This window comes from Esox lucius, chromosome 5 (genome assembly GCF_011004845.1).
Source record: "Esox lucius isolate fEsoLuc1 chromosome 5, fEsoLuc1.pri, whole genome shotgun sequence".
NCBI lineage: Eukaryota > Metazoa > Chordata > Actinopteri > Esociformes > Esocidae > Esox > Esox lucius.
The window spans coordinates 19,987,910-20,012,603 of NC_047573.1; the positions used below are offsets into that span (position 1 = coordinate 19,987,910).

Genomic DNA, 24,694 nt, shown 5'->3' on the forward strand with positions numbered 1-24,694 from the left:
ATATTTAGCTTTACACTTGGCGACACATTTAAATATAACATTTATATTTAACATTCAGATATATATTTAAAATTTAGATTTAGATATTACATTTATATTTAACATTTATATTTATATTTAACATTAAGATTTAACATTTAGATTTAGATATAAAATTTAGATTTAACATTTAGATATAATATATATAAATATATAATTGCTGTCTCAAATGTGAGGAAAATGCGGTAAATGTGAGGAAAATGAGCTAAATGTTGAAAATGTATCAGCTAAAAAATTGTAACCGAACTTTTACATTCGTCACCCCATATGCATGAGATAATTTGCAGAGAAGGGATAATTCAATGAGCAAATCCAATCCATGTATATTCATCGATATGATCCTACCTAAAAGATTGTTAGAAGTACATTCAAAATAGTAATAAACATTTATATTAACAGTTTTGGAGATTATTATAACTATGAAATTAGTGAAATAACATATTTTTAAGAGGATACAAAATGTGCTTATAAATACAGTATCATTATAAGCACCGTCTGAAATGTACGTTGTGGGCCACATTCTAAAAGAAACACCTCAAATATGTATTGGCAAAACTGGAGTGAGATCATATAATACAGGTACTTTATTACATATTTGGGGAACAATCCAAAATTGCCTAAACTCCAACTAACACAGCCCCAAATGAGATATGAAAAATGATAATTGCATTCCATGTCACTATCACAGTATAATCAGAAATACATTTTAGACCACATTTTTAAAAGCCTTAAATATTGCAAACATTGTATGAAATCTGGTAATTTTCTGGTTGTTGGATAGTTCCCTGCTGATTTCTCCACTGGCAGCATTGGAATGCAAACAGGCAAGCCAGTAGTTTGTGGCCCGCCTCTTTAAACCTTAGGCTACCTGACAGTAAGGCTATTCAAAAAAGGTCCACCAGCATCAGCCAATTGTATGACAGATCTCCAGGAACTCAAAAGACATTGCCATCACCTCTTGGCCCCAGAACCCTACCCTTTCACATGTAGGATGACTCTTTGCATCACAGGCAAACATGAGGCTTTACCAAGGCCTGAGAAGGACGTCCAACAGAAGGTCATGGAGCGTGGCCAGTGGGATAAAAAAATTGAATTCATTCTAACGGTGGCTGGTGCTATTATTGGACTCGGAAATGTATGGAGGTTTCCCTATCTTTGTTACAAAAATGGCGGTGGTGAGTCACAAAGTTTCTTTGTTGTTTGTTGGTCTGTAATTATGTGTAAATAATATAGACTTGAAAGCTATTTTCACTTCTTGAGGTGTTCAACTATTTTATCGATTACAAGCACCCTAGAAATTATTGTAAGTTACTGAATAACGATTTGGTTTTAGTGGCCATGTACATCAGAAAACAGGTTGCACCTTAGAGCCTGGATCCTCTCAGACATTGTGCTGAAACATTATATAGCTTAATAGTTGGGTTATTGGCTGGGTTTGTAAAAGGGCTTTATTAAATGACTATGATTGAATATTAAAAGTAGCTTTTCATGGAATTGGATACAGTGCTTAGCTGGTAAATGTATCATATAGAAGAGTCCCTGCAGTGCCTTAATGCTATTCCCAACAGGTGGCCCACCAAATATAATAGCATGCAAGTGTTTTTTGTTCCATACTTTATAGCTAATCAGAGGATCCAATCCAGGACCCAAACTAGCAGATTTAAAATAATAATACTAATAAAAACAAGTGCTATTAAATGTGTTTATAATTTTCAGTTTAAATATAATAATAATAATAATACATTTACACACATTGCACATTTTTAAGGTTTTGAATGTACTTCCCAAGCCACATAATTTGTGTTTTTAAGAATATGCATTATGTGTTTGTTACATGTCTCTCTCTTTTTAGACAACTTGTTAAGGAGATAATTACATCAGGCTGCTAACGTATCATGCACACATTTTCCACATTGTAAGTTTGCCCAGAAGTGTGTCTTGGAGAGTGACACTAATTTATAAACATCTCTAAAGATATTGGCAACCTTGATTAATGTGTACATAGGCCAATTTATTGTTTTCTCATTCATGAAAATCAACAAATATTTGTCTCTTTTAATTTGGCTAATTTTGCCTTTCTCCATGGTAATAGATTGTAGTTGAATATTATTTCCAAATCTTGTCTAAAATTCATAGGATAATAGGGGAGAGTGAGTTAAGTTGTCACAGGGGTAAGTTGTCACACTGCTCATACCCCCAACACTAGAGGTGCTCTTACAAAAATAAAATAGCTACTTTGTGTGACTACAAGACTACAACTTCCTGTTCACAAGTGATCAAGAACACTCTAATCTGAGGTGAGCACAAGTTTCTTATTTTTCCCCTTCATAAGTAAATATTTGCCACTATAGATTTTATGCAAGTAAACCTTTACAATGAGGAAATGTGTTTTGGAAGTAAAGAAGAAATGAAGGAAGGACTGATAAAAAGAGAGGAAGGAAAGAAAGAAAGATTGTAAGACATTTTAAGAGAAAGACAGAGAAAGACATCCCACTATCTGACAATGTTCAAGGCCGTGAGACAGGTGAAGTTGTAGTTGCTATGCCAGCATTATTGTTTTGATTGACAGGCATGATTTGCCAGATACTCCAGGCATGATTGTTTTCATTTGGAGTTCTTTAATGAAATTGAATTTGGCTTGAATTTGAAATCAATATTCACAATGAATTAGTTGTGTTCTTATTTGTTGATAATCCAATGTGACAACTTACCCTATATAGTGTGACAATTCACCCACTGATGGGGCAAATTGTCACAAGTGCACACTCTCTATTTAACAGTCTACAACTCCGTACTGAAATAAGATATGAGGATGTAATGAATACCAAATATGTGCCCAAGAATTCCTCATTTGGTATGACATTTATAGCAATGTGATGTATTGTGCCCTGTAAATGTTACACAGTGGGAAAAGTATGACAACATACCCTGCTCTCCCCTATTGTTTATCAATACTTTGAATGCAATGTTTGGACCCAAATGGTAAAGGTTCAGAAAACAAAATCTGTCATGTATCTTTTTAAGGCAGTGAAAGTTAACGTTAACGCTTGCGATTAATTAGAAATGCTTAGCGCCGTTATTTTTTTGTCGTCATGAATACATTTTCCTTGTTTGAGCATCATCATCCAAAGTTAGTGCTAGCGCAGGATCTGTCATCATCCATACTTAGTACTTGGGCAGGATCTGTCGCTTACTCATTTGTACGGATAACTTCATGGGCATTTGACTTGTGTTGGAGTTGTCCGGAGCACTTCACATGCACTTTTTTCAGTACAGCAATGGAGTAGCCTACGCATTCCTGTCGTCAATCATGTTTACTCGCCGCTCTGTGAATCCTGCCTGTGCGTAACTTACTCGTACGTTAGAACACAGTCTGTACTCTTCCAAGATGTTGGAAATTGTAATATCAACGAAACAGCCGTGCCTATCCTCTCATTCTTTTCTTAAGAAAAAGAAAAAAAAGAGGGGCTATAGTCTCAAAATCTCTGAATCTGGCAACAATGGCCTTTGCGTATCTTACATGCATTACGCTGCTTTCAAAATTGCTAATCATTACCCTACGTTTTAATATATGACAGTATATAGGCATGAGTAAAAAAATATGCAAGCAGCGCTCAAAACGGCTAAAAAGCACAGCAATAATGTTGTCTGAACAAGCTCACGTAAAACACCCAAATATTACGTCCTTTCTTAGCATACCGCAGCTACAGTAGCAAGCAGCAGCACGTCTTCACCAGCAACTAGCCTTCCCAAAACAAAATCAATGTGAACAAAAATAGTGACGAAAATATTCGTTAAATATGCCTACCTATTTTTTATTGGCAATTGACGAGACTATAACTGACTAAATAGAAAAGGAAATACGAAAAATGCTTTTCATTTTGGGTTACAAATACGAGACTTGACAAAATTATCTTTGTGACAATAGTCAAATATGTAGTTGTTCTCAAAAGTTTGCATACCCTTGGAGAACTGGTAATATATGCGCCATTTGTAAAGAAAACATGAGTGAGCACGCAAACCTCGTCTTTTATTTCTTATGGGATTCACATTCAATTGTAAGTCACAACAGAATGGCACAATCAGTCTACCATGGTGCATTACGGTTTAGTACTAATGCCAAGACACTCACTCATCACTGTCATCTTTATGAGGCGACTGGTTTTAGCTCTTTAGGTCTGCGTAGATGGTTCCATTGGCACATTTTTATTAAAAAAGCTATCAATGGTATTTTACCCAGCTATCTTATTAGTTTGTTAACCAGGAAACATTCCATTTACAATCTCCACTCTAATAACATTCTGACTCTAAATAGTGTAAAAACTGAATTTGGTAAGACTGCTTTTAGTTTTGTTGCTCCTTGGTGTTGGAATTTGCTCCAAAAAGTTTTGAATCTTTCTGTTTTTATCCCACTTGAACATTTTAAACAATTGCTTAAGCAATCCAAATCTGAACAATGCGCATGTTTTAAATAACCCCTTTATGTTATTTTTAATAATGTCACATGTATTGTAAATCAATGTTGTTGTTGTGACTGTTCCTGTGATTCTGTGTAATTTGTGTAATTGTTGCCCCAGGGCTCCCTTGTAAAAGATATTTGACTATCTCAATGGGACATCCCCTGGTAAAATAAAGGATAAATAAAAAATAAAAATAAATCAGAAAACAAAACTGACCCCTGTTTAAATGTCTACATAGACTTAGTTCTTAATACTATGTACTGTGTATTTAGCATAAATGACAGCGTGCAGTCTTTTGTAATAGTTGTCTACGAGGCCCTGAATTCTTGCAGGTGGTATAGCTGTCCATTCCTCTTGGCAAAATGCCTCCAGGTCATGCAAAGTCTTTGGTCGTCTGGCATGAATCGCACATTTGAGAACTCCCCAAAGTGGCCCGATCATATTAAGGTCAGGAGACTGTGATGGCCACTCCAGAACCTTCACCTTTTTCAGCTGTAACCACTGGAGGGGCAACTTGGCCTTGTGATTATGGTCATTGTCATGATGGAAAGTCCAAGAACATCCCATGCGCAGCTTTCATGCAGAAGAATGCCAGTATTTTCTGATAACATGCTGCATTCATCTTGCCATACATTTTTACAAGATTCCCCCGTGCCTTTAGAGCTCACACACTCCCAAAACATCAGTGAGCCACCACCACGCTTCACAGTGGGGATGGTATTCTGTTCCCTATAGGCCTTGTTGACCCCTTGCGCAACACAACCCTTGTGGTTGTGACCATAAAGCTCTAATTTTGTCTTGTCACTCCAAATTAACAAGGAAGATTTATATAGCACAATTCATACATAGAAGCAATTAAATGCACTTTACAAAGAAAAAAATACAATAGCATAATAACAAATACTCAAATTAAAATTTCAAAACAAATTATAGTATGCCAGAAGCTGTGAAGGTGTTGTCGGGTATATTGTAACCAAGCTTTTTTGTGGTATTGTCGCAGTAAAGGCGTCTTTCTGGCAACTCGACCATGCAGCTAATTTTTGTTCAAGTATCTTCATATTGAGCTCCTTGGAACAACCACACAGTCTTTTTCCAGAGCAGCCTGTATTTCTACTGAGGTTACATGTGTGTTTTTCTTTGTATCCCGAACAATTCTTCTGGCAATTTTGGCTGAACTTTTTCTTGGTCTACCTGACCTTGGCTTGGTATCAAGAGATCCCAGAATTTTCCACTTCTTAATAAGTGATCCAACAGTACTGACTAGCATTTGCAAGGCTTTGGATATCTTTTAATTCCTTTTCCATCTTTATAAAGTTTCCTTACCTTGTTACGCAGGTCTTTTGACAGTTCTTTTCTTCTCCCCATGGCTCAGTATCTTGCCTGCTCAGTGCATCCACGTGAGAGCTAACAAACTCATGGACTATTTAAACACAGACACTAATTGCAATTTAAAAAGCTCAGGTGTGGAAAATTCACCTTAAATTGCCATTTTCTCTTATGTGTGTCACCTTGTGTGTCTGTAACAAGGCCAAACATTCAAGGTACGTCAACTTTTGATCAGGGCCATTTTGGTGATTTCTGTTATCACTATGATTTATAAAAGAGCCAAACAACTATGTGATATTATATGGCTTCATATGATCACTATCCTTAAATAAAATAATTTTTTTCATGATGCGCTTTCAGATGTCTTGAAAATAATATCAATGTGTTGAATGGTCCGTGTAATGCTTATCAGTTTATTAATCTAATTCATATAAATAAATAAACTCACTGCCATGTCCGTACTTGATGATTACTAGTGCGTAATTCATAAGAAGTGGAAGAGTTTGACTTAACTTTTACGGAAGTGAAGAATGTTCTTCAGACTCAATACGGAATTCAAAGGGGAGTGAGTACTGTACTTCGTAAATCTACAAGTTTTGCACACCTGGTGCCACACTCTAATCAGCTAATTAACCCAGAACACCTGCAAAGGCCTTTAAATGGTCTCTCAATCTAGTTCTGTAGGCAACACAATCATGGGGAAGACTGCTGACTTGACAGCTGTCCAAAAGACGACCATTGACACCTTGCACAAGGAGGGCAAGACACAAGACACATAGCTAAAGAGGCTGGCTGTTCACAGAGCTCTGTGTCCAAGCACATTAATAGAGAGGCGAAGGGAAGGAAAAGATGTGGTAGAAAAAAGTGTACAAGCAATAGGGATAACCGCACCCTGGAGAGGATTGTGAAACAAAACCCATTCAAAAATGTGGGGGAGATTCACAAAGAGTGGACTGTAGCTGGAGTCAGTGCTTCAAGAACCACCACGCACAGACGTATGCAAGACATGGGTTTCAGCTGTCGCATTCCTTGTGTCAAGCCACTCTTGAACAAGACACAGCGTCAGAAGCGTCTCGTGTGAGCTAAGACAAAATAGACTGGACTGCTGCTGAGTTCTCTGATGAAAGTAGATTTTGCATTTCCTTTGGAACTCAAGGTCCCAGAGTCTGGAGGAAGAGAGGACAGGCACAGAATCCACATTGCTTGAAGTCCAGTGTAAAGTTTCCACAGTCAGTGATGGTTTGGGGTGCCATGTCATCTGCTGGTGTTGGTCCACTGTGTTTTCTGAGGTCCAAGGTCAACGCAAGCACACTATCCTATTAACTTGCTAACCTGCAGAATGTTATGTGATGTCCTTCCACCATCCAGCAACAGTCAAACATGGGCCAAATGTAAGTAACTCCTGCCTTTTCCGCAGGTGCCTTTCTCATCCCGTACATCCTGTATCTGGTGACCTGTGGCATTCCTCTGTTCATCCTGGAGATGGCTTTGGGACAATACACCAGCCAGGGGGGCATAACCTGCTGGAGTAAGGTCTGCCCGCTGTTTGTTGGTGAGGATACTTCAATTACATGCATTGTGATCATTTCGTAAGATCCCTGCAGTGAGTACTGCGGTGCAGATTTTCCACAAAAATATTACATTCTCCAAACGTCTTTTCTGCAGCACAGGTACTCAGTTATTGTGTACCTGTGCCTTTATTATCAGCTTTACTTACCAATGAAATTCAATGATGTATTCAGTGACGCTGACGGGGACAACAACCGTGAATATTGTCCCGGGCCCAGGCCTGGGGGGGGGCATTTGGTTGGCTTACATATAATTATTAATTTGTCAGTCAGTGTTGTATTCCGTACTGTCAAGAAGCTTAACAGTTTTTAAACAGAAGAATAGCATTGATGAAGGGATTCGTGTTTTTTTTTTATTCAGCATTATGATTAAACCCTTTTCTGTAAAAAGTGTTTGTTTTACCAACAGCCAATCAGTGATACCCTAACACCTACAGCCAATCAGAGTGATACCCTAACACCTACAGCTAATCAGAGTGATACCCTAACACCTACAGCCAATCAGAGTGATACCCTAACACCAACAGCCAATCAGGGTGATACCCTAAACACCAGTGCCAACATAACTTTGTTAAAGATGCACAAGAAAAAATGAATAAAATAAAAAACTTGCCGGTGGAATGTCATTTTATCATTTTAGGAGCATGCCGCTACTTCCCAGCCAATCCCGTTCCAGCCAATCGCCTTCTGCGAGGCAGGCTTTCCTCCTTGGCTTATTTTACCTGGATGATATTATATATAGCATGACTATGCCATAAGGGGCAAAGATTGCTTACTGTAAGAAACTATAATGGCAGCTAGAGGCTAGAGACCAGGACGACAAACCTCAGGTTCCTCTCGTCTACTACAGCATACACTACAAACATAGCAAAACGAAAGAAGGCTTAGACCAACTCTATGTAGCTGGCTACCAGAAACCATAAGCTAACATTAGCAAGGCTAAGAAGAATGTTGTCGAACTCTGAGTTAGTGCTTTTTTTGGAACAGGTAATTCCATTTTTCATATTTTTATTCGGAACGATTCTCTATCGGGCATTGGTACAGAATCGCTTTCTGATGGATGAGTAATTGCAAAATGCTGTAATTGTTTTTTGTACTGACAAAATCCTACATGATAGAGCTTAAACATTTTCACATTTAACCAATACATTTGTCTAACTACAGTACTGTAGCTATTTGCCAAAAAAATTGCCACCATGCAACCAAAACTAGGAGCACAGAAATAGAAGGACAAATCTAAAAGATAAGGTCTAAATATGTGTAGCAGTTCAGTAATGGCTGATTGGGACTGAGTATAGGTTATGAATTGAAAAGATGTGACATAATTAATTACAGGTGTTGAAAACAAAGGGATTTGAATGTGGCCTAGTTATGAATTAAAGCATTAAACAATAAAATGTTTATGACAGTCATTTATTTACTATTAATAAATTCTTGTTAAATTCTGTCCCGGGCCCTGTCATTCCTGTCAGTGTCCCTGATGTATGTGTTCTGTTGTATGGTCTTTTCAAAATAATATACAACACCATTATGGCGAAGCCAAATCACTCTGCACTGGTGGGTATATCGAAATGTTGTGTTTTTTCTTGAAATTTGACAACTTTCCATTTGTCTGCACCTTATCTTGCACCTAAGGGTAAATTCCTTATTCATGCTGAGACACATTTACTGGTTATCTCAATCATGTGAAAAGAAAACTAGTGAGTGGTCTTGACGTTTTGATGGTTAATAACAATCTGTTGACACTGATTGAAAGTTAAGAGGCTTTAGGTTCGCCTGGAGTTAAGTTTGCACTATTATCAAATGCAAGTTTTTAGGAAATTCCGATGTGATAAAGCCAGCGCTTATCTGCTTCTAACATTAGGTGGGACTTGTCCCGTTGTCCCCCCTGATCTTACGCCCTTGCATGCACTTGAAAACATATTTCAAAGTGCTAAGAGACCAACTAGATCAACGGTTTATTTTCTAATGCCAAGGCCCTTTGGTAACCATCTTTTCCATAGACACTAAAATGATTTTTTTTTCTCACCAAACATGGTCATAAGCTGACTGTACAGTTGGCTCCAGCATGGCTGAACTTCAATCACATTGTTTTTACACCTTAAGCACTTGCCCTTGCCACTTTCTTTAGTCGGAATCCCCATGAAAACCGAATATAGTTTTGATTGCCATCTTAAATGTCGGTCCAATTCACAAAAGCTGCCCCCTCGGACTCTTGACTTAGAATGAGGGGGCTTTTGAACAACTTTGCTCACTTGCAGCATTGATATTATCCACAATTCAGGGCAAACTGCAGTCATTTTCAGTGTCAAATGTAATCAAGAAAATGTCTGTGTCAGACTTGAAACTCACTGGTCAGACTGGTGCATTGCTACTTAACAAACTTTGATCCTCATTCTCCCTTGGGTAAGTGAACTGGCAAATACACTATGTGACAAGTTCTGGTATAAAAAGGGCTTTTTTAAAATAAATATTATTGAATTTGAATGACTTTGATGTGACAATTGAATGGTGCCCTATGCAACTTAATGCCACCTATTGGCAGTGAGTTGTATATCGATTCTATAACTCCATTAGGATCTAACACTGTCATTACTAACTACCAGCATACTGACCAGTTTAAAGCAGTGTCACCTCCAAACGTCAAAACTGGAACAATGAACACACCTTCGTTTCAAATGGGGTTAAAGTTGATGGGCCCTTTGCATACCTATGGAACACAGAATAAACAAAGTAAACAACTAAACCAAACAAAACGTCACCTGGGCTATCTATTGCATTAGATGCAATGCCATATTTCTAAGACTCGTTGATGGCTATCTAGCAAACATGAAATCATAATTGTGCTAGCTAGCGCTAGCTGGAATGATAAGATGTGCACTTCGACCAGTCTGCACAAGGCTAAATCTAGCTAAAACGTAATGTAATAGCTTCCTCCGTGCAATATTTGCTTATGCATAAGGTTTAGTCAAACAACCCACAATGCATGTTCTCATCTCTCATCTCCATCCGTTTATCCGGTATCAGGTCGCGGGGGCACCAGTTCCAGCAGGGGACCACAAACTTCCCTTTACCGAGCCACATTTGCCAGCTCTGACTGGGGGATCCCGATGCGTTCCCAGGCCAGTGTCGAAATATAATCTCTCCACCTAGTCCTGGGCCTAACCCGAGGTCTCCTCCCAGCTGGACGTGTCTGGAACACCTCCCTAGGGAGACGTCCTGGGGGCATCCTCACCAGATGCCCGAACCACCTCAACTGGCTCCTTTCGATTCAAAGGAGCAGCGGCTCTACCTCACGGATGGCTGAGCTTCTCACCCTATCCCTAAGGGAGAAGCCAGCCACCCTTCTGGGAAAACCCATTTCAGCCGCTTGTACTCGCGATCTTGTTCTTTCGGTCATGACCCAGCCTTCATGACCATAGGTGAGGGTAGGAAGGAAAATTGACCGGTATATCGAGAGCTTTGCCTTCCGGCTCAGCTCTCTTTTTGTCACAACGGTGCGGTAAAGCGAATGCAATACCGCCCCACTGCTCTGATTCACCGGCCAATCTCCCGCTGCATTGTACACTCCTTTACTTGGGGTAACGCCTCATTCCCTACCGCTTAGCACTCGGCTGCTAACTGGTCCAGTGAGTGATGAAGGTCACAGACCGATGATGCCATGCATGTTAGTTTTTCTTAACATTTTGCGGAGAACATCAGGTAGTAACACTATTTTCCAGCAAGAAAGGAGTGTCTGCTCGGACACATTAGCTAGTTAGCTTATTGTCTTGACCAAAGCCTTCGGAGAAACATTCCTAAAATGTATCTGCGCTCATACAAATAGAATAAACAATAACATTGAATGCTTTTCTACGTAGTATAATTGTTTCTCCGTCATCATCAATCTAGTAACTTACACATAGGTTTCTTTGACTATCTAGCCAACTAGCTAAATTAGGTGATGTAACCTACTTGTCCAGTAGAAAGGTAGTCAACTCTGCATCACTGTTCAAACAAACTACAGCTCTCATCAAATGCAAAATGTACCCCTGTTTGTCTTATGCTCGTGTTGCTTCTGTATATTTTCATTTCTGGAGCATTCGGTGTAGGCTACATGAACCCAAACAAAACTTGTCATTGGCCTTCACCTCACACACCTTCAAGGAAGTACACACCTATGAATGTCCTGGCCTTCTACATTTTATTTGCATTCATGGCACTGGGGATAGTGTTAGTCCTGACCCTCTGACAGTGACTGTTTATTAACGTTAACTGATGGTATATTAGGGTTATTAACAGATATTTTAATTGAAAAATACTACATAGGGCACCTTTAAAAAAAATGTTAAGGGCTGATTGTGTTTGGGTTAGGGGCTGTCTACTTTTGACCAAAAATGAGAGGCCAATGAATTTAATATATTTAGAGTGTATTACAATTACAGTACAAGTATCAAAGATAAAAAGTTCTCTGGAGATTGAATATGTTTGTAAGAGCCTAGATGCAGGCAGCAGGAAAGTTAAATGCAAGAGCCCTTCCTCAAACTCTCACTCTGGTTATATCCTAACACTCAAGTAGTTGCGGTTGGTCAACTGACCTAAGAAAAACAAAACCAGTCCTCTAGACTAGACCCCTTATCAATCCTTGGGTCTCTTCCTATGACACAGGGGTGTTATCTCAAGGATCACGCAAGCTAGGCAATTAAATCAACCCTTTTGTCTCTGCATTCGCTCAGTACAGAAACAACTGTTAACCATAAACATTCCAATGACAGCCTATTAGAATATAAATTACATACACAGGTATAAATGTCTATATTAAATTATGAAGAATCCTTAAACTTGTTCAGGCCGAGCCACAACAGGTTTCAATATAACAAACTACTTTATCAGCCTATGGGACCTTTTAACTAAAGTTTAGCTATAATCTATCTACTTATGCCACAGGTGTCAAACTGTTTCCATGGAGGGCCGAGTGTCTCCATGTTTTCACTCTCACCGTGTACTTGATTTAATTAATTTGGTCACTAATTGGTTAGTTTCTACCCTCACCCTGTTGCTGAGCTCTGAACTGGGAACCAATTTTTTAGGAAAAACCAAAAACCTGCAGACACTCGGCCCCGGCCCAAATTCTACATCTTCTTCAACTTCTGAATTAAGTTTGTGATGTGTTACTATGGTTATTTCTTGCCTTTGTCAGGAATGGGCTATGCTGCTCAGGTAATCACTATATATGGATGTATCACCTACATTGTAGTCCTGGCATGGGCATTCTTCTACCTGTTTTCATCTTTCACTGCTGTCCTTCCATGGGCTAACTGCCAGAATCCCTGGAACACAGGTATGTACAATACTGGTAGCTTAACTGAAACTAGGTTGCATCAAGTTTCTTATTTTGATCAAATATTTTGTATTTCAGAAGCTGCTGGCTTACAGTAATCATGTCAGCAGCACCTACATAACAAGCGTGGGATTTTAAGTCTGGGGAGATTAAAAAAGCAGTCAGTGGGTTTGTGTGAAACTCCTCTAATGGATACACACCCACATTACAGTTTTCGCTTTGTTAGCTGTCCTGTTTGAAAGGAAGGTTTAACAAAATTGCCCATAGCGTAAAACATCTGAAAGGTGTTGTAATGAGACAATTATATTAAGAGGATCAGGGTATTTGGTTGGAAATCCACAAGCTGTCAAATTGTACATGCTACAGCTAGAATTGTATTTATTTCAGATGTTTGTGTGACATTTGTCAACCAGTTGTCATGTTTTTACCTGCTACTACAAGCTGTCCATGTATTTCAGATGCTTGTGTCACATTTACTACAAAGAATGCCACCAGCAACTTGACTGTTCCTCACCTGAATACATCCTCTTCTGTTGTGGAGTTTTGGCAGTAAGTATGTCCTCCAATAAATGTAAAAATTTTCTGGATCAATGTTACAAGGCTTTTAATCGGCCTAAGAGCAATTTATGCAAACATTTACTCATTTTGCCAAGGGTTGGATTACATTTTTTATATTGTTAAAGTCGGTTTCCTGCAACAACTATCATGTTTTCTTATGATTAACAAGAAAAGAAAATCTGTTTTAAATTATTATGCCATTGTTTATCCTGGGATTTTATTAGGCTGGAGTAGCCTTGTCAAAATATTAAAATATGCATTGATCACTTACACCTGAATATGTATTGGTCATTGTTTCAGTCACAATTGACCAACAATTGTCCATAGATGCTGCATATGAAGTTTTGAGCAGATCAATTATTCTGTGCCAGAGTAGTGTTTTATGAGTTGCCACACATTTCTAACATGACGTATCTTAAGTGGCTCTTTTGGAAATGTCTTCCTTGTTTGAAAAGGGATACATGTACTGAATGTAATGACTTTAGTTCAAAAGGGATCACGAGTGTGACTTTTCTAATTCACTAAAGTCTGAGTACATACAGACAGAATTTCACATGCAGTCTCCTCCTATATTCTATTGTAACAAACATTTAATGATTACCTCAATTGAAAAGTATAGTGTCTCACAAACTACATTTGGCTATACACTGATCAGCCATAAAATGATGACTACCTGGCTAATATTGTGTAGGTCCCCCGTTGGCAGCAGATCCTTTAAGTCCTTTAAGTTGCGAGGTGGGGCCTTCATGGATCGAACTTGTTTGACCAGCAGACCCCACAGATGCTCGATTGGATTTAGATCTGGGGAATTTGGAGGCCAAGTCAACACTTTGAACTCATTGTTGTGTTCCTCAAACCATTCCTGAAGCATTTTTGCTTTGCGACAGAGAGCATTACCCTGCTGAAAGAGGCCAATGCCATCAGGGTATACCGTTGCCATGAAAAGGTGCACATGGTCTGCAACAATGCTTAGTGGTTCAGTTCTGATGCTCACGTGCCCATTGTAGGCGCTCTCGGCAGTGGACAGGGGTCAGCATGGGCACCCTGACTGGTCTGTGGCTACGCAGCCCCATACGCAACAAACTGCAATGCACTTTGTGTTCTAACACCTTTCTATCAGTACCAACATTAACTTTTTCAGCAATTTGAGTTGCAGTAGCTTGTCTGTTGGATCTGACCACACGGGCCAGCCTTGGTTCCCCACGTGCATCAATGAGGCTTGCATCATGACCGGTTCACCGCTTTTCCTTCTTTGGACCACTTTTGATAGGTACTGACCACTGCAGACCGGGAACACCCCACAGGGGGTGCAGTTTTGGAGATGCTCTGACCCAGTCATCTAGCCATCACAATTGGGACTTGTCAAAGTTGCTCAGATCCTTACACTAGCCCATTTTTCCTGCTTCTGACACATCAACTTCGAGGACAGAATGTTCACTTGCTGCCTAATATATCCCACCCACTGACAGGTGCCATGATAATGAGATTATCAGTGTTATTCACTTCACCTGTCAGTGGTCATAATGTTATGGCTGATCTGTATCACAATGCATTAAAGTAGTGTGAAATGTGATTTATAGCATTATCTATCATAACTCTTCACAGGCGTCGAGTTCTACGAATATCAGATGGAATCGAATCCCTGGGACAAATAAGTTGGGAGCTGGCTTTGTGTCTTCTATTGACCTGGGTCATATGCTACTTCTGTATCTGGAAAGGAGTGAGGTCTACAGGGAAGGTGAGCCTGATCACTGTAACGTTGAGGAGGCAGGACACATGCACAGGGAGAATGGAAGACATTTACTAAAAGTACCAGAACTTAAACCAGACAAAGTCCGACCAAACACACTAGGAAAAGAGGAGCGTAAAGAGGGACAGTGGTGCCCATAGCCCATTCCTCACTGCAGCACAGTATAGCGATGACAAAATAGATTTTCTCAACCCTCGTCACTGGCCCAGCAACCAGCGGCGCAGAAGGAATGGTCTCGATTCTTCTGATTACTCACCCCAGCAATGGTATATAGTCAGATGTCATAACCACAACTACCCGCTGCCTGTCTGCTGCCTTCTAATCAGTAACCAGTAAAGAAGGTCATATGTTAATATAATATTTGCCGGACCGCATAAACGGTGCTGGCCAAGAAGTGAGAATGTCTCTAACTGAGTGACTGACTGACAACCCCTTGTTAAATAGCGTAGTGGTTAGGGATGTGGCCTTTCATGCAAGCGACTGGTGTTTGAGCCTCGCTGCAGACATAACAAATTACGCATTAGGATTGACAAAAACTTTGCTGGCTACAACCTTCAGTAGCTACATTATTGTAAGCCTAAAAAACGGTATATATTGCAACTATTTCTGGTGGATTCTCGAAGTACGCATCCGTGTATGCTTTTTGGGGTAATAGCCTATAGATCACAACTCCTTGTGCAGTAGAAGAGGAGGGGTTTCCACGATTTTCTCTTTTCACTTGATGAAATAGTCAGTTATCTTCACCTATATTGATAGTTATTATATCAATTTCACGAATGAAAGAAAAATGAACGTTGTGCCATGAAATTAAATAGCTTTGGCAGTGTTCATATTCAGTCTCACTAGTTCGTCTTCAGTCAGAAATTCCTAGTAATAAGTAGACACTAGTAGGCCTATTACTGGCTAATAAAAGCCATACAGTTTATGGATGCTATTTGTGGTGGAAGTAAACTTAATAAGAAATGTTAATCAGTTTAACACAATGAATAATGGTGTCTAGCTAAATATTAAAACTTGGCGTGACAAAATGTCCTAATGTCGAAACTCCATTTTCTGATGAGTTAGTATGTCTCAATCAGTCCCAGTACTGGCATTCTAGCTTACTATATACAAAACAGTACGTACTTCACCATCATCCTCGATGTACATACTGGTAGTACGTAGTAGCCTTTGTAGTATGAGATTTAAGATTCAGACAATGTTTTCAATTTCCTCGTAGTTCACATAGTGATGTGGTTAGCTGTTCAACTGTTATTGTATGGACGACCATTTACAGTAATCTTTGTACAAGACTACACTTTATTTCCGTTAATAAACGTTCTGTTGCTTACGTAATTGCAGCAAAAATGCAAGGGCTGGGATAAAAGTGGTATTTGGAGACTATACAGAGGTGGACTGGCTCCCAGCAAGCCCTGTGGTTTTGTGGGATTATCCCTGTCCTTCAATGTCTTGACCCAGGTTTGGTTCTCCTCTCAGACGTTCCAATATTTGTCTCTCAGAAACTTTTATCCATTCGGCACTTTTCAGCCGTCACACAACAATAATATGCAATTTGCAACACCATGACACATATTTAAAAGAGTAATTGTATTACGTGACCCTTTCATATTTTTATTGTTTTCTAAAGAAATGAGCCATGGAGTGATTGGAGTCATTGTTTTCATCATAGGTACTCTATAGCTATTAGCTAGCCATCTACAGTAATCTTTGTACAAGAGTACACTTTAGTTCTCTTAATAAACATTCTGTTGTCCATGTTATTTCAGCAAAAATGTAAAGGCAGAGGTAAAGGTTGAACACTCGCTGTATAAATAGCGTAATGGTTAAAGACACAGACTGCCACATAGATAATCGCTGATCGAAACCAGCCAGGGACAAACAACAACATTTATCCTTTCTAATTTGCAGGCTGGCTGAACTAGGCTTGCCTGGTTCCTTTTGTGGTTATTATTTGCATATGACTGGTGATTCAAAAGAATGGGCAGGGTTGTTTTAAACTGTAAACATGGTTTCTTAAACATCCTTTCTTAAACATTGTCCTGTCTGCCTACAAAACACAAGTGAACTGAGAGCTATGGCTGTACCCGACTTGACTGTGTTGTTATTTATCATTATCTTACTATATGCATTATGTGCTCTTAATTTCCAGGTGGCTTACTTTACGGCCACATTCCCTTATGCCATGCTTCTGGTGCTACTTGTCAGAGGTGTGACCCTGCCTGGAGCTATAGATGGCATCTTCTACTACATGTACCCCAATCCCACACGGCTAGCTGATCCACAGGTAATATCTGCAGTAAACATGTGTGAGCAAGGTTCCTGGACAATTCAGAACATTGAAAACTTCTTAGTACTCGATTCTGTTAATCAGCATCCAGGAAACCAGTCCTTTGCCAATCACATCTTACATTTCCATCGTGATTCATTTTCTTTATTTCAGTTGAAATGCTTTTTGTCTCCAAAAGGTTTGGATGGATGCAGGGACCCAGGTATTCTATTCCTTCGCCATATGCCTGGGATATCTGACATCACTTGGAAGCTACAACAAATACAACAACAACTGTTATAAGTGGGTCTCAAGTATAAGGTTCTGAGTTTGATTTATGTTCTGTGACATTTAGAACCCTTACAATAATATTTGGCAATAGAACATTTAGGTAACACTTCATATAACATCACAATGTATTGTAACATGTTATAACAGCTATTGTATTGTCATAACGAAACACATTTACATATACTTGTGGTATATACACATTCCAAGTCAAGGGAGAAATCCATAGATTAGGGCCTAATTCATTTGTTAGAATTGGTTAGTTTCTTTGAATGATTTGTAACGCAGTAAAATCATTGAAATTGTTACATTTTACATTTTTCTTTCTGTTTATTTACAAGTAAGGTGTTTGATTTTATGGTTTTCCTTATGTAGTAGGCCAATCAGGGAAAACAATGTCTGTGTTGTCTCATGATGTATTCTGTAGTTATCCTACCATATAGCCAAACATACTGAAACAAAACACTACTATTTGGTCTACCTGTCTGCCTCCTGTTTAACCAATGCTCACATCCATGATGAAAAAAAGTATTCAATGGCTATGGACAGTCTGTATGAAGCTTGTGATATATTATGTATGGCCTAGAAATAGCTTGCCTAATAGCATGCATGTATTCATTTTATTTATTTAACTTTATTAATACAAAGAAATCAACTGAGACCAATGTCTCTTACAGCTAAACCCTGTATTAAAACAATGAAAACAAATACAAAATGGAAATAGAACGTACATTAAGAAAAACAATCAGAAGAGACTGTACAAATATAATTCTGATGAAATGTTAAATGTTTTTGACGGACTTAAACATTTAATTTAAGATTACTCTGACTGGTATTCCAGTGTAATGTGGAGGGCAAAATATTATAAAGCTGTTTTAACCAGTTCTGAATAGGCCTGTGGTATAGCGGTGTATCCAACACTATCCAGTCATGAGTGTGTTTTGCTGCCAGCTTCCACAAATCAGCTTCTGAAATAAAAGTACAAGAAGCTGAGGCTGAGGCATGCTTATAGTATATCTCCATAATCTAGGAGCGATATAAAAGTTACTTGCACAATATCTTTTCTGGCATGACAGACATGATTTGTTCCTATAAAAGAAACCAGTTCTAATCTTTAGATGTAGACCAACTCATTAACGTGTTTTAAGAGATAGATTTTCATATCACCAATTCCCAAGGTATATGTAAGAAGCAACACATTCAATTACATAACCATTCAGGGTTATCGAAAGTTAGGTTCTGTGACCTAGAAAATAGAATGTACTTAGTTTTAGTACTTAGTTTGCATTTAGTATCAACCTACTTTTTATAATATCTGAAATGAGAGGGAGAGGGAGAAATGAGCTTGTTCAAGAGAGGGAGTCATAGCGTATAATACTGTGTTAGCATTAACATAAAATGCATAATGTTTAGAGTCCCAGATGTCATTAAAATATAGAGTGAACAATATAGGATGCAAACTTTAACTCTGTGGATATCCTTTATCGACTACAATACATTTTGATTTGGTTAAAAGTAGTTTAAAATGTTGTTGTTGATATTCACTTCATTTAATATTAATGTGGCCAATAGGTACATTAGGTAATTTAGCATACCTTTCTTGGCAGATGGTAGGCTATAGGCATTCTAATTCCTTATGAATACAGATAGACTTAAAAAAGAGACTGAAAGGTCCTTTGTGTGGCAATTTGCTCTAAATACATTATACCCATCAACAGCAATATCTGCATCATTTTCATTCTTAGACAACCATGTTTCAGATAAAACAAATTAGTCTAGTTAAGACTGAGACACCAAAACCTTGATGGTATGGTTTTAACTGAATTATGGTGACGTTGAAACCGAAGGTTAATTCTCCAGTTGTTTTGAAACGTTTTCACATTCGTTGTGGATGATGTTGTATTTCTGAGGGATAGTTATATTTCTTTCATTCACTTTTGTAGTTTTTACCAATGCAGTTACCTGCATTAGAACAGTTATTTACATCTTTTAGACCCTTGCTATGCACATGAGAGGATGGAAATATATTGTGTTGAAAACCTCTTTTTCTGTTGTTTGCCTTCCAGAGATTCCTTCTACCTGTGCTTATTGAACAGTGGGACTAGCTTTGTGTCTGGTTTTGCTATATTTTCCATACTTGGTTATATGGCTCAAGAACAGGGTGTGGACATCTCTGTTGTTGCAGAGTCAGGTGAGGCTCTAAGAGATCAGTAATGTGAATACCTGTTATTCCTTTGATTCACCCTAATACTGTCTGACTATTGTCTATAACTGGTAATCATTGTTAGTGGCAGAGAAAGTGGAGAGCTTATATGTAAGACCTGAGGTTATCTTCAGTCTTTACTTTTTTAATATGCCTTAGTTTGCAGTTTGTGCTAAGCAAACTGAAATTTCGTTTAATAATCTGATAATGGATTCTTTATAAAGCGTTTTAGGTCCTATTTACATGTTAAATTAAAAAAGAAAAAAACACTTACATTTACCTTTGTTGCTGTGTCCAATAGAACTGCAAAGTAATAAAGCATTTGTAAATCACAGAATTATATAAAAAGAGTGGAGGCCTCTTTCATATTTCTGAAAGGTTTAAGAAAACATAGGGTGAAATATATCTTCTTTAGACCCATATTTGACCATTAATTCATATTTTTCATGCATTATTAGTAGTTGTATGTAGTTCCTAATTGAAAAACAACAGGACATGCCTAACTTCAAACTCCTCTTGTGCTTGTGTGCACCTCTTAGTGTTACCGATCAGTTTCTACATTTTTGGCCAAAGAATTTGGTTGGTGACAGTTTTGTACGTAAATTAATACAGACAAAAGCCACAGGGGTCCTTTGATTAATTCTCATCTCACAAGCAAAAGATTTGCAATGCCAATTATTGCCTACACTCCCTTTTTAACATACTTGTTGATTTAAACCATTCAGTTGCAAAAAGAGTTGGTTGGTCACTGGAAATATAATCCAGGAAGTCTGTATTCTGAAGTCATGCGTTTTTTAACTAAACAAGAAGCACTGTCTCACCGCATTTTTTGACAGCATACCGTTGAAGAATTTGGCAAAAATGAACTCCATATTGTAGCCATTTTCTTGCTGTTGCCCTGCAGGTCCTGGACTGGTCTTCATAGTGTATCCCCAGGCAGTGTCCCTTCTCCCCTGCCCTCAGCTCTGGTCTGTCTGCTTCTTTGTCATGATCATCCTGTTGGGCTTGGACAGCCAGGTAAGAGCCTCCACCTGCTGCTGCACGTCCTTTTCCTGCCTCGTTGTTCCCTCCTCTTTCCCCGCCGACACGTATCGCCCTCTCTCTCGTCCCCCAGTTTGTGGGCATCGAGAGCCTTATTACCTCGGTAACGGACGTTTTCCCCAACGTCATCAGAAAGGGCCGCCGGCGGGAGATACTGCTGCTCCTCTTCTGCTGTTTATTCTACCTGACCGGACTCGTTATGGTCACAGAGGTGAGGGGTCAACGTCGCCGGTCTCCCATGAACACTTGCGGTCATAACATTGAGATTTGATAATGGGGTTTATCTCCAATGGAAGCACGCATATTATCACAATCAAAATGTGGAGTGGTGAATTAACTAAATTAAGTAGTTGTAATGAATGTCTCTTTCTACGCAGGGCGGCCTATACATCATTCAACTATTTGATCATTATGTGTGCAGTGGTACCACTCTGCTTCTCCTCTCCATATGTCAGTCACTCAGTATTGGATGGATATATGGTAAGCATGTCAGAAGTGCACTTAAACGCATAAACGCTGTGGTCCTGAACAAGCTTTAACAATTCCGAGAAATTTGAATGAATGTTGGGGTTTGAGTGTTTTTTTTAAGTAGCTGATAGGTATGGTTTAACTTTCTTTTTAGTGTACTGCTTTTTAATACTCACTGTCTCTGTTCCAGGTGCTGAACGGTTCTGTGATAACATTGAGGATATGATTGGCTACAAGCCCTCGTCTCTGCTGAAATATTGTTGGCTATACATCACCCCTTCTATTGGCACAGTGAGTTAAAGTCAAGCCCCATTGTAACCTACTTTCAGGTACATGTAAACCGATCAGCCATAACATTATGACTACTTGACTAATATTGCGTAGGTCCCCTTTTGCCACCAAAACAGCCCTGACCCATCGAGGCATGGACTCCATTATACCTCTGAAGGTGTGCTGTGGTATCCGGCACAAAGACGTTAGCAACAGATCCTTTAAGTCCTGAAAGTTGCGAGGTGGTGCCTCCATGGAATTGGACCTGTTTGTCCAGCACAACAGATGCTCGATTGGATTGTGATCTAGGGAATTTGGAAGCCGAGTCATCACTTTGAGCTCATTGTTGTGTTCCTCAAACCATTCTTGAACCATTTTTGCTTTGCGACAGAGCGCATTACCCTGCTGAAAGACACCGATGCCATCAGGGAATACTGTTGCCATGAAAGGGTGCACATGGTCTGCAACAATGCTTAGGAAGGTGGTATGTGTCAAAGTAACATCCACATGAATGGCCGGACCTATGGTCCTAGCAGCACATTGCCCAAAGCATCACACTGCCTCTACCAGCTTGCCTTCTTCCCATAGTGCATCCTGGTGCCATGTGTTCTCCAGGTATGTGATGCACACCCACCCAGCCATCCACATGATGTAAAAGGTAACGTGATTCATCCAACCAGGCCACCTTCTTCCTTTGCTCTGTGGTCCAGTTCTGATGTTCACGTGCCCAGGGTGCATGGGCCCCCTGACTGGTCTGCAGCTACTCAGCCCCATATGCAACAAACTGTGATGCACTGTGAGTTCTAACACCTTTCTATCAGTACCAACATTAACTTTTTCAGCCATTTGAGTTGCAGTAGCTTGTCTGTTGGATCTGACCACACGGGCCGGCCTTCGCTTCCCATGTGGATCAATGAGCCTTGGCTGCCCATTACCATCGCCGGTTCACCTTCCTTGTCCTTCTTTGGACCACTTTTGATAGGTACTGACCACTGCAGACCGGGAACACCCCACAGGGGCTGCAGTTTTGGAGATGCTCTGACCCAGTCATCTAGCCATCACAGTTGGGACTTGTCAAAGTTGCTCAGATCCTTACACTAGCCCATTTGTCCTGCTTCTAACACATCAACTTTGAGGACAGAATGTTCACTTGCTGGTCAAAGTCGATCAGATCCTTATGCTTGCCCATTTTTCCTGCTTCTAACACATCAACTTTGAGGACAGAATGTTCACTTGCTGCCTAATATATCCCACCCACTGACAGGGGCCATGATAATGAGTTTATCAGTGTTATTCACTTCACCTGTCAGAGGTCATAATGCTATGGCTGATCAGTGTAGTTGTAGTTGCTTCCAGTACCATATGATTTTTACATGCTTTAAAATGAGATATAAGAGACAAGATTGAAACAATATATTCCTGACATCTGTCTTTTCATCCAGGTGTTAGATATTGTGCACTTCAGATCTGTGAACAAAATTATAAAGTGGGAAAGTCAGTGAAGAACATCTTTAATAGCAAGATGTTAGCTTCTGTAAATGTTACCTTTCAGTTTCCTCTGTGGGAGAAGTATTTACATAGCCTTCTAAGCCAGAATACAGAGGCGGTCAATAGTCATATAGCCAACCAGTGGTCCTCAGACCCCTACACAGTCTGTACATCATCCAATCACATTTGTGTATCCTACATTTCTCCCTTATATGATGTTGTAATAATGTCAACTCAGTCTGTCCATGGGACAGTCACATATACACAGTCAAGTTATGTATTAATATCTTTACTTTTCATGACCACTCAGGCAACCTTTGTGTTCTCGCTGCTGAAGTACAGCCCTCTGAAGTTCAACAACACCTATGTGTATCCAGGGTGGGCCTATGGGCTGGGCTGGTTCCTATCCATGTCTTCCCTCTCTCTCATCCCCATCACGATGGTCTACAAACTGTACAGAGGCAAAGGGCCTTTCTGGCATGTCAGTAGTGGCATTTAATATCTGTTTTAATTATACACTTGTGTAAATAGTTATTGTTGCTAAATTCAGTAATTTGTTTAGCCATTCTGAGATTTTTGAAGAATAATTTTGATGTAAATTGATTATAGATACATATTGATGCCCCTCTGATTCCTCAGCGCCTCCAAGTGATCTGTCAGCCTGCAGATGACCTTCCTGTGATGAGAAAAGAGATAGCAAGACGTTCTGCACTGGACCGTATTGCTGAAAATGAAATGCTATACAGCAATAACCTATAGCCCTCAAATGCAGTACTGGGCCTCAAAGCCAGTTCCATTTCTTTAGTTTTTCATTTATCCCCTCTAATTAAAGGCATAGTTCGGGCTCATTCGGTATTGAATATTTACTCTTGTTTACTGTGACGTATACACCTCCTCTTCCCGAAGGAACATGTGAATTGATGCAACATGAGTTGGAATTTGTTACCCAGTCCTATAAAAAGATTACAACAACAGGGTTATAATGTAGCATGAACTATCATACATCTATTTGGCTGAATTCATTTGATTATATATATATATATATATATATATATATATATATATATACAAAGCATGTAGAAGTCTGTTATTTTTATCATAGGTAGTGGGAAAACTCACAGTTGAAGTGTACCCATGATAGAAATTACAGACTTCTACATGCTTTGTAAGTGGGAAAATCTGCACAATCGGCAGTGTATCAAATACTTGTTCACCCCACTGTATGTATGTGTGTGTGTGTGTGTGTGTGTGTGTGTGTGTGTGTATATATATATATATATATATATAGAATATTCTATATATATATATATATAGAATATTATATATATATATATATATATATATATATATATATATAATATTATTTCTTAAATCAGCATCTATACATGTATGACAGCCATTCCATTCCAGTGTCTGTTAAATTCCAACACAGGCACACCTCATTTTACTTAATGAGGTACTGATTAGGTGAGTATAAAAAAACACCACTGTGGTCATCACTATCCTTTTGCAATAGGACCAGCTGGATGGCAAAAACAATACAAGTTGTACCTCAAAGGTAATTTGAATGAAAAAAGAACTATTCACCGTGACAAATGAGTTGAAAAGAAAAGCTGTGAGCGAGGAAAAGAAAGTTCAATTCTGGCTTT

At 39.1% G+C, this 24,694-nt stretch overlaps 1 protein-coding gene across 2 annotated transcripts; it reads left to right on the top strand.

The window, feature by feature from the left end:
• The first annotated feature begins 975 nt into the window (after positions 1 to 975).
• On the top strand, positions 976 to 23,893 carry LOC105021166 (sodium- and chloride-dependent GABA transporter 2). Of its 2 annotated transcripts, none has more exons than XM_010888650.3 (14): positions 976 to 1,214; positions 7,243 to 7,377; positions 12,573 to 12,713; positions 13,172 to 13,262; positions 14,877 to 15,009; positions 17,171 to 17,305; positions 17,487 to 17,590; positions 19,642 to 19,766; positions 20,683 to 20,795; positions 20,893 to 21,030; positions 21,197 to 21,299; positions 21,478 to 21,578; positions 23,356 to 23,526; positions 23,685 to 23,893. In XM_010888650.3, exons 1-14 carry the CDS (start codon positions 1,031 to 1,033, stop codon positions 23,802 to 23,804), a joined length of 1,794 nt encoding a protein of 597 aa, XP_010886952.1. In that variant the 5' UTR covers positions 976 to 1,030; the 3' UTR covers positions 23,805 to 23,893. The 2 variants fall into 2 exon arrangements, with proteins under 2 accessions (XP_010886952.1, XP_019901845.1); XM_020046286.2 differs by lacking the exon at positions 976 to 1,214 and adding an exon at positions 6,305 to 6,390.
• The last annotated feature ends 801 nt before the right edge of the window (positions 23,894 to 24,694 follow it).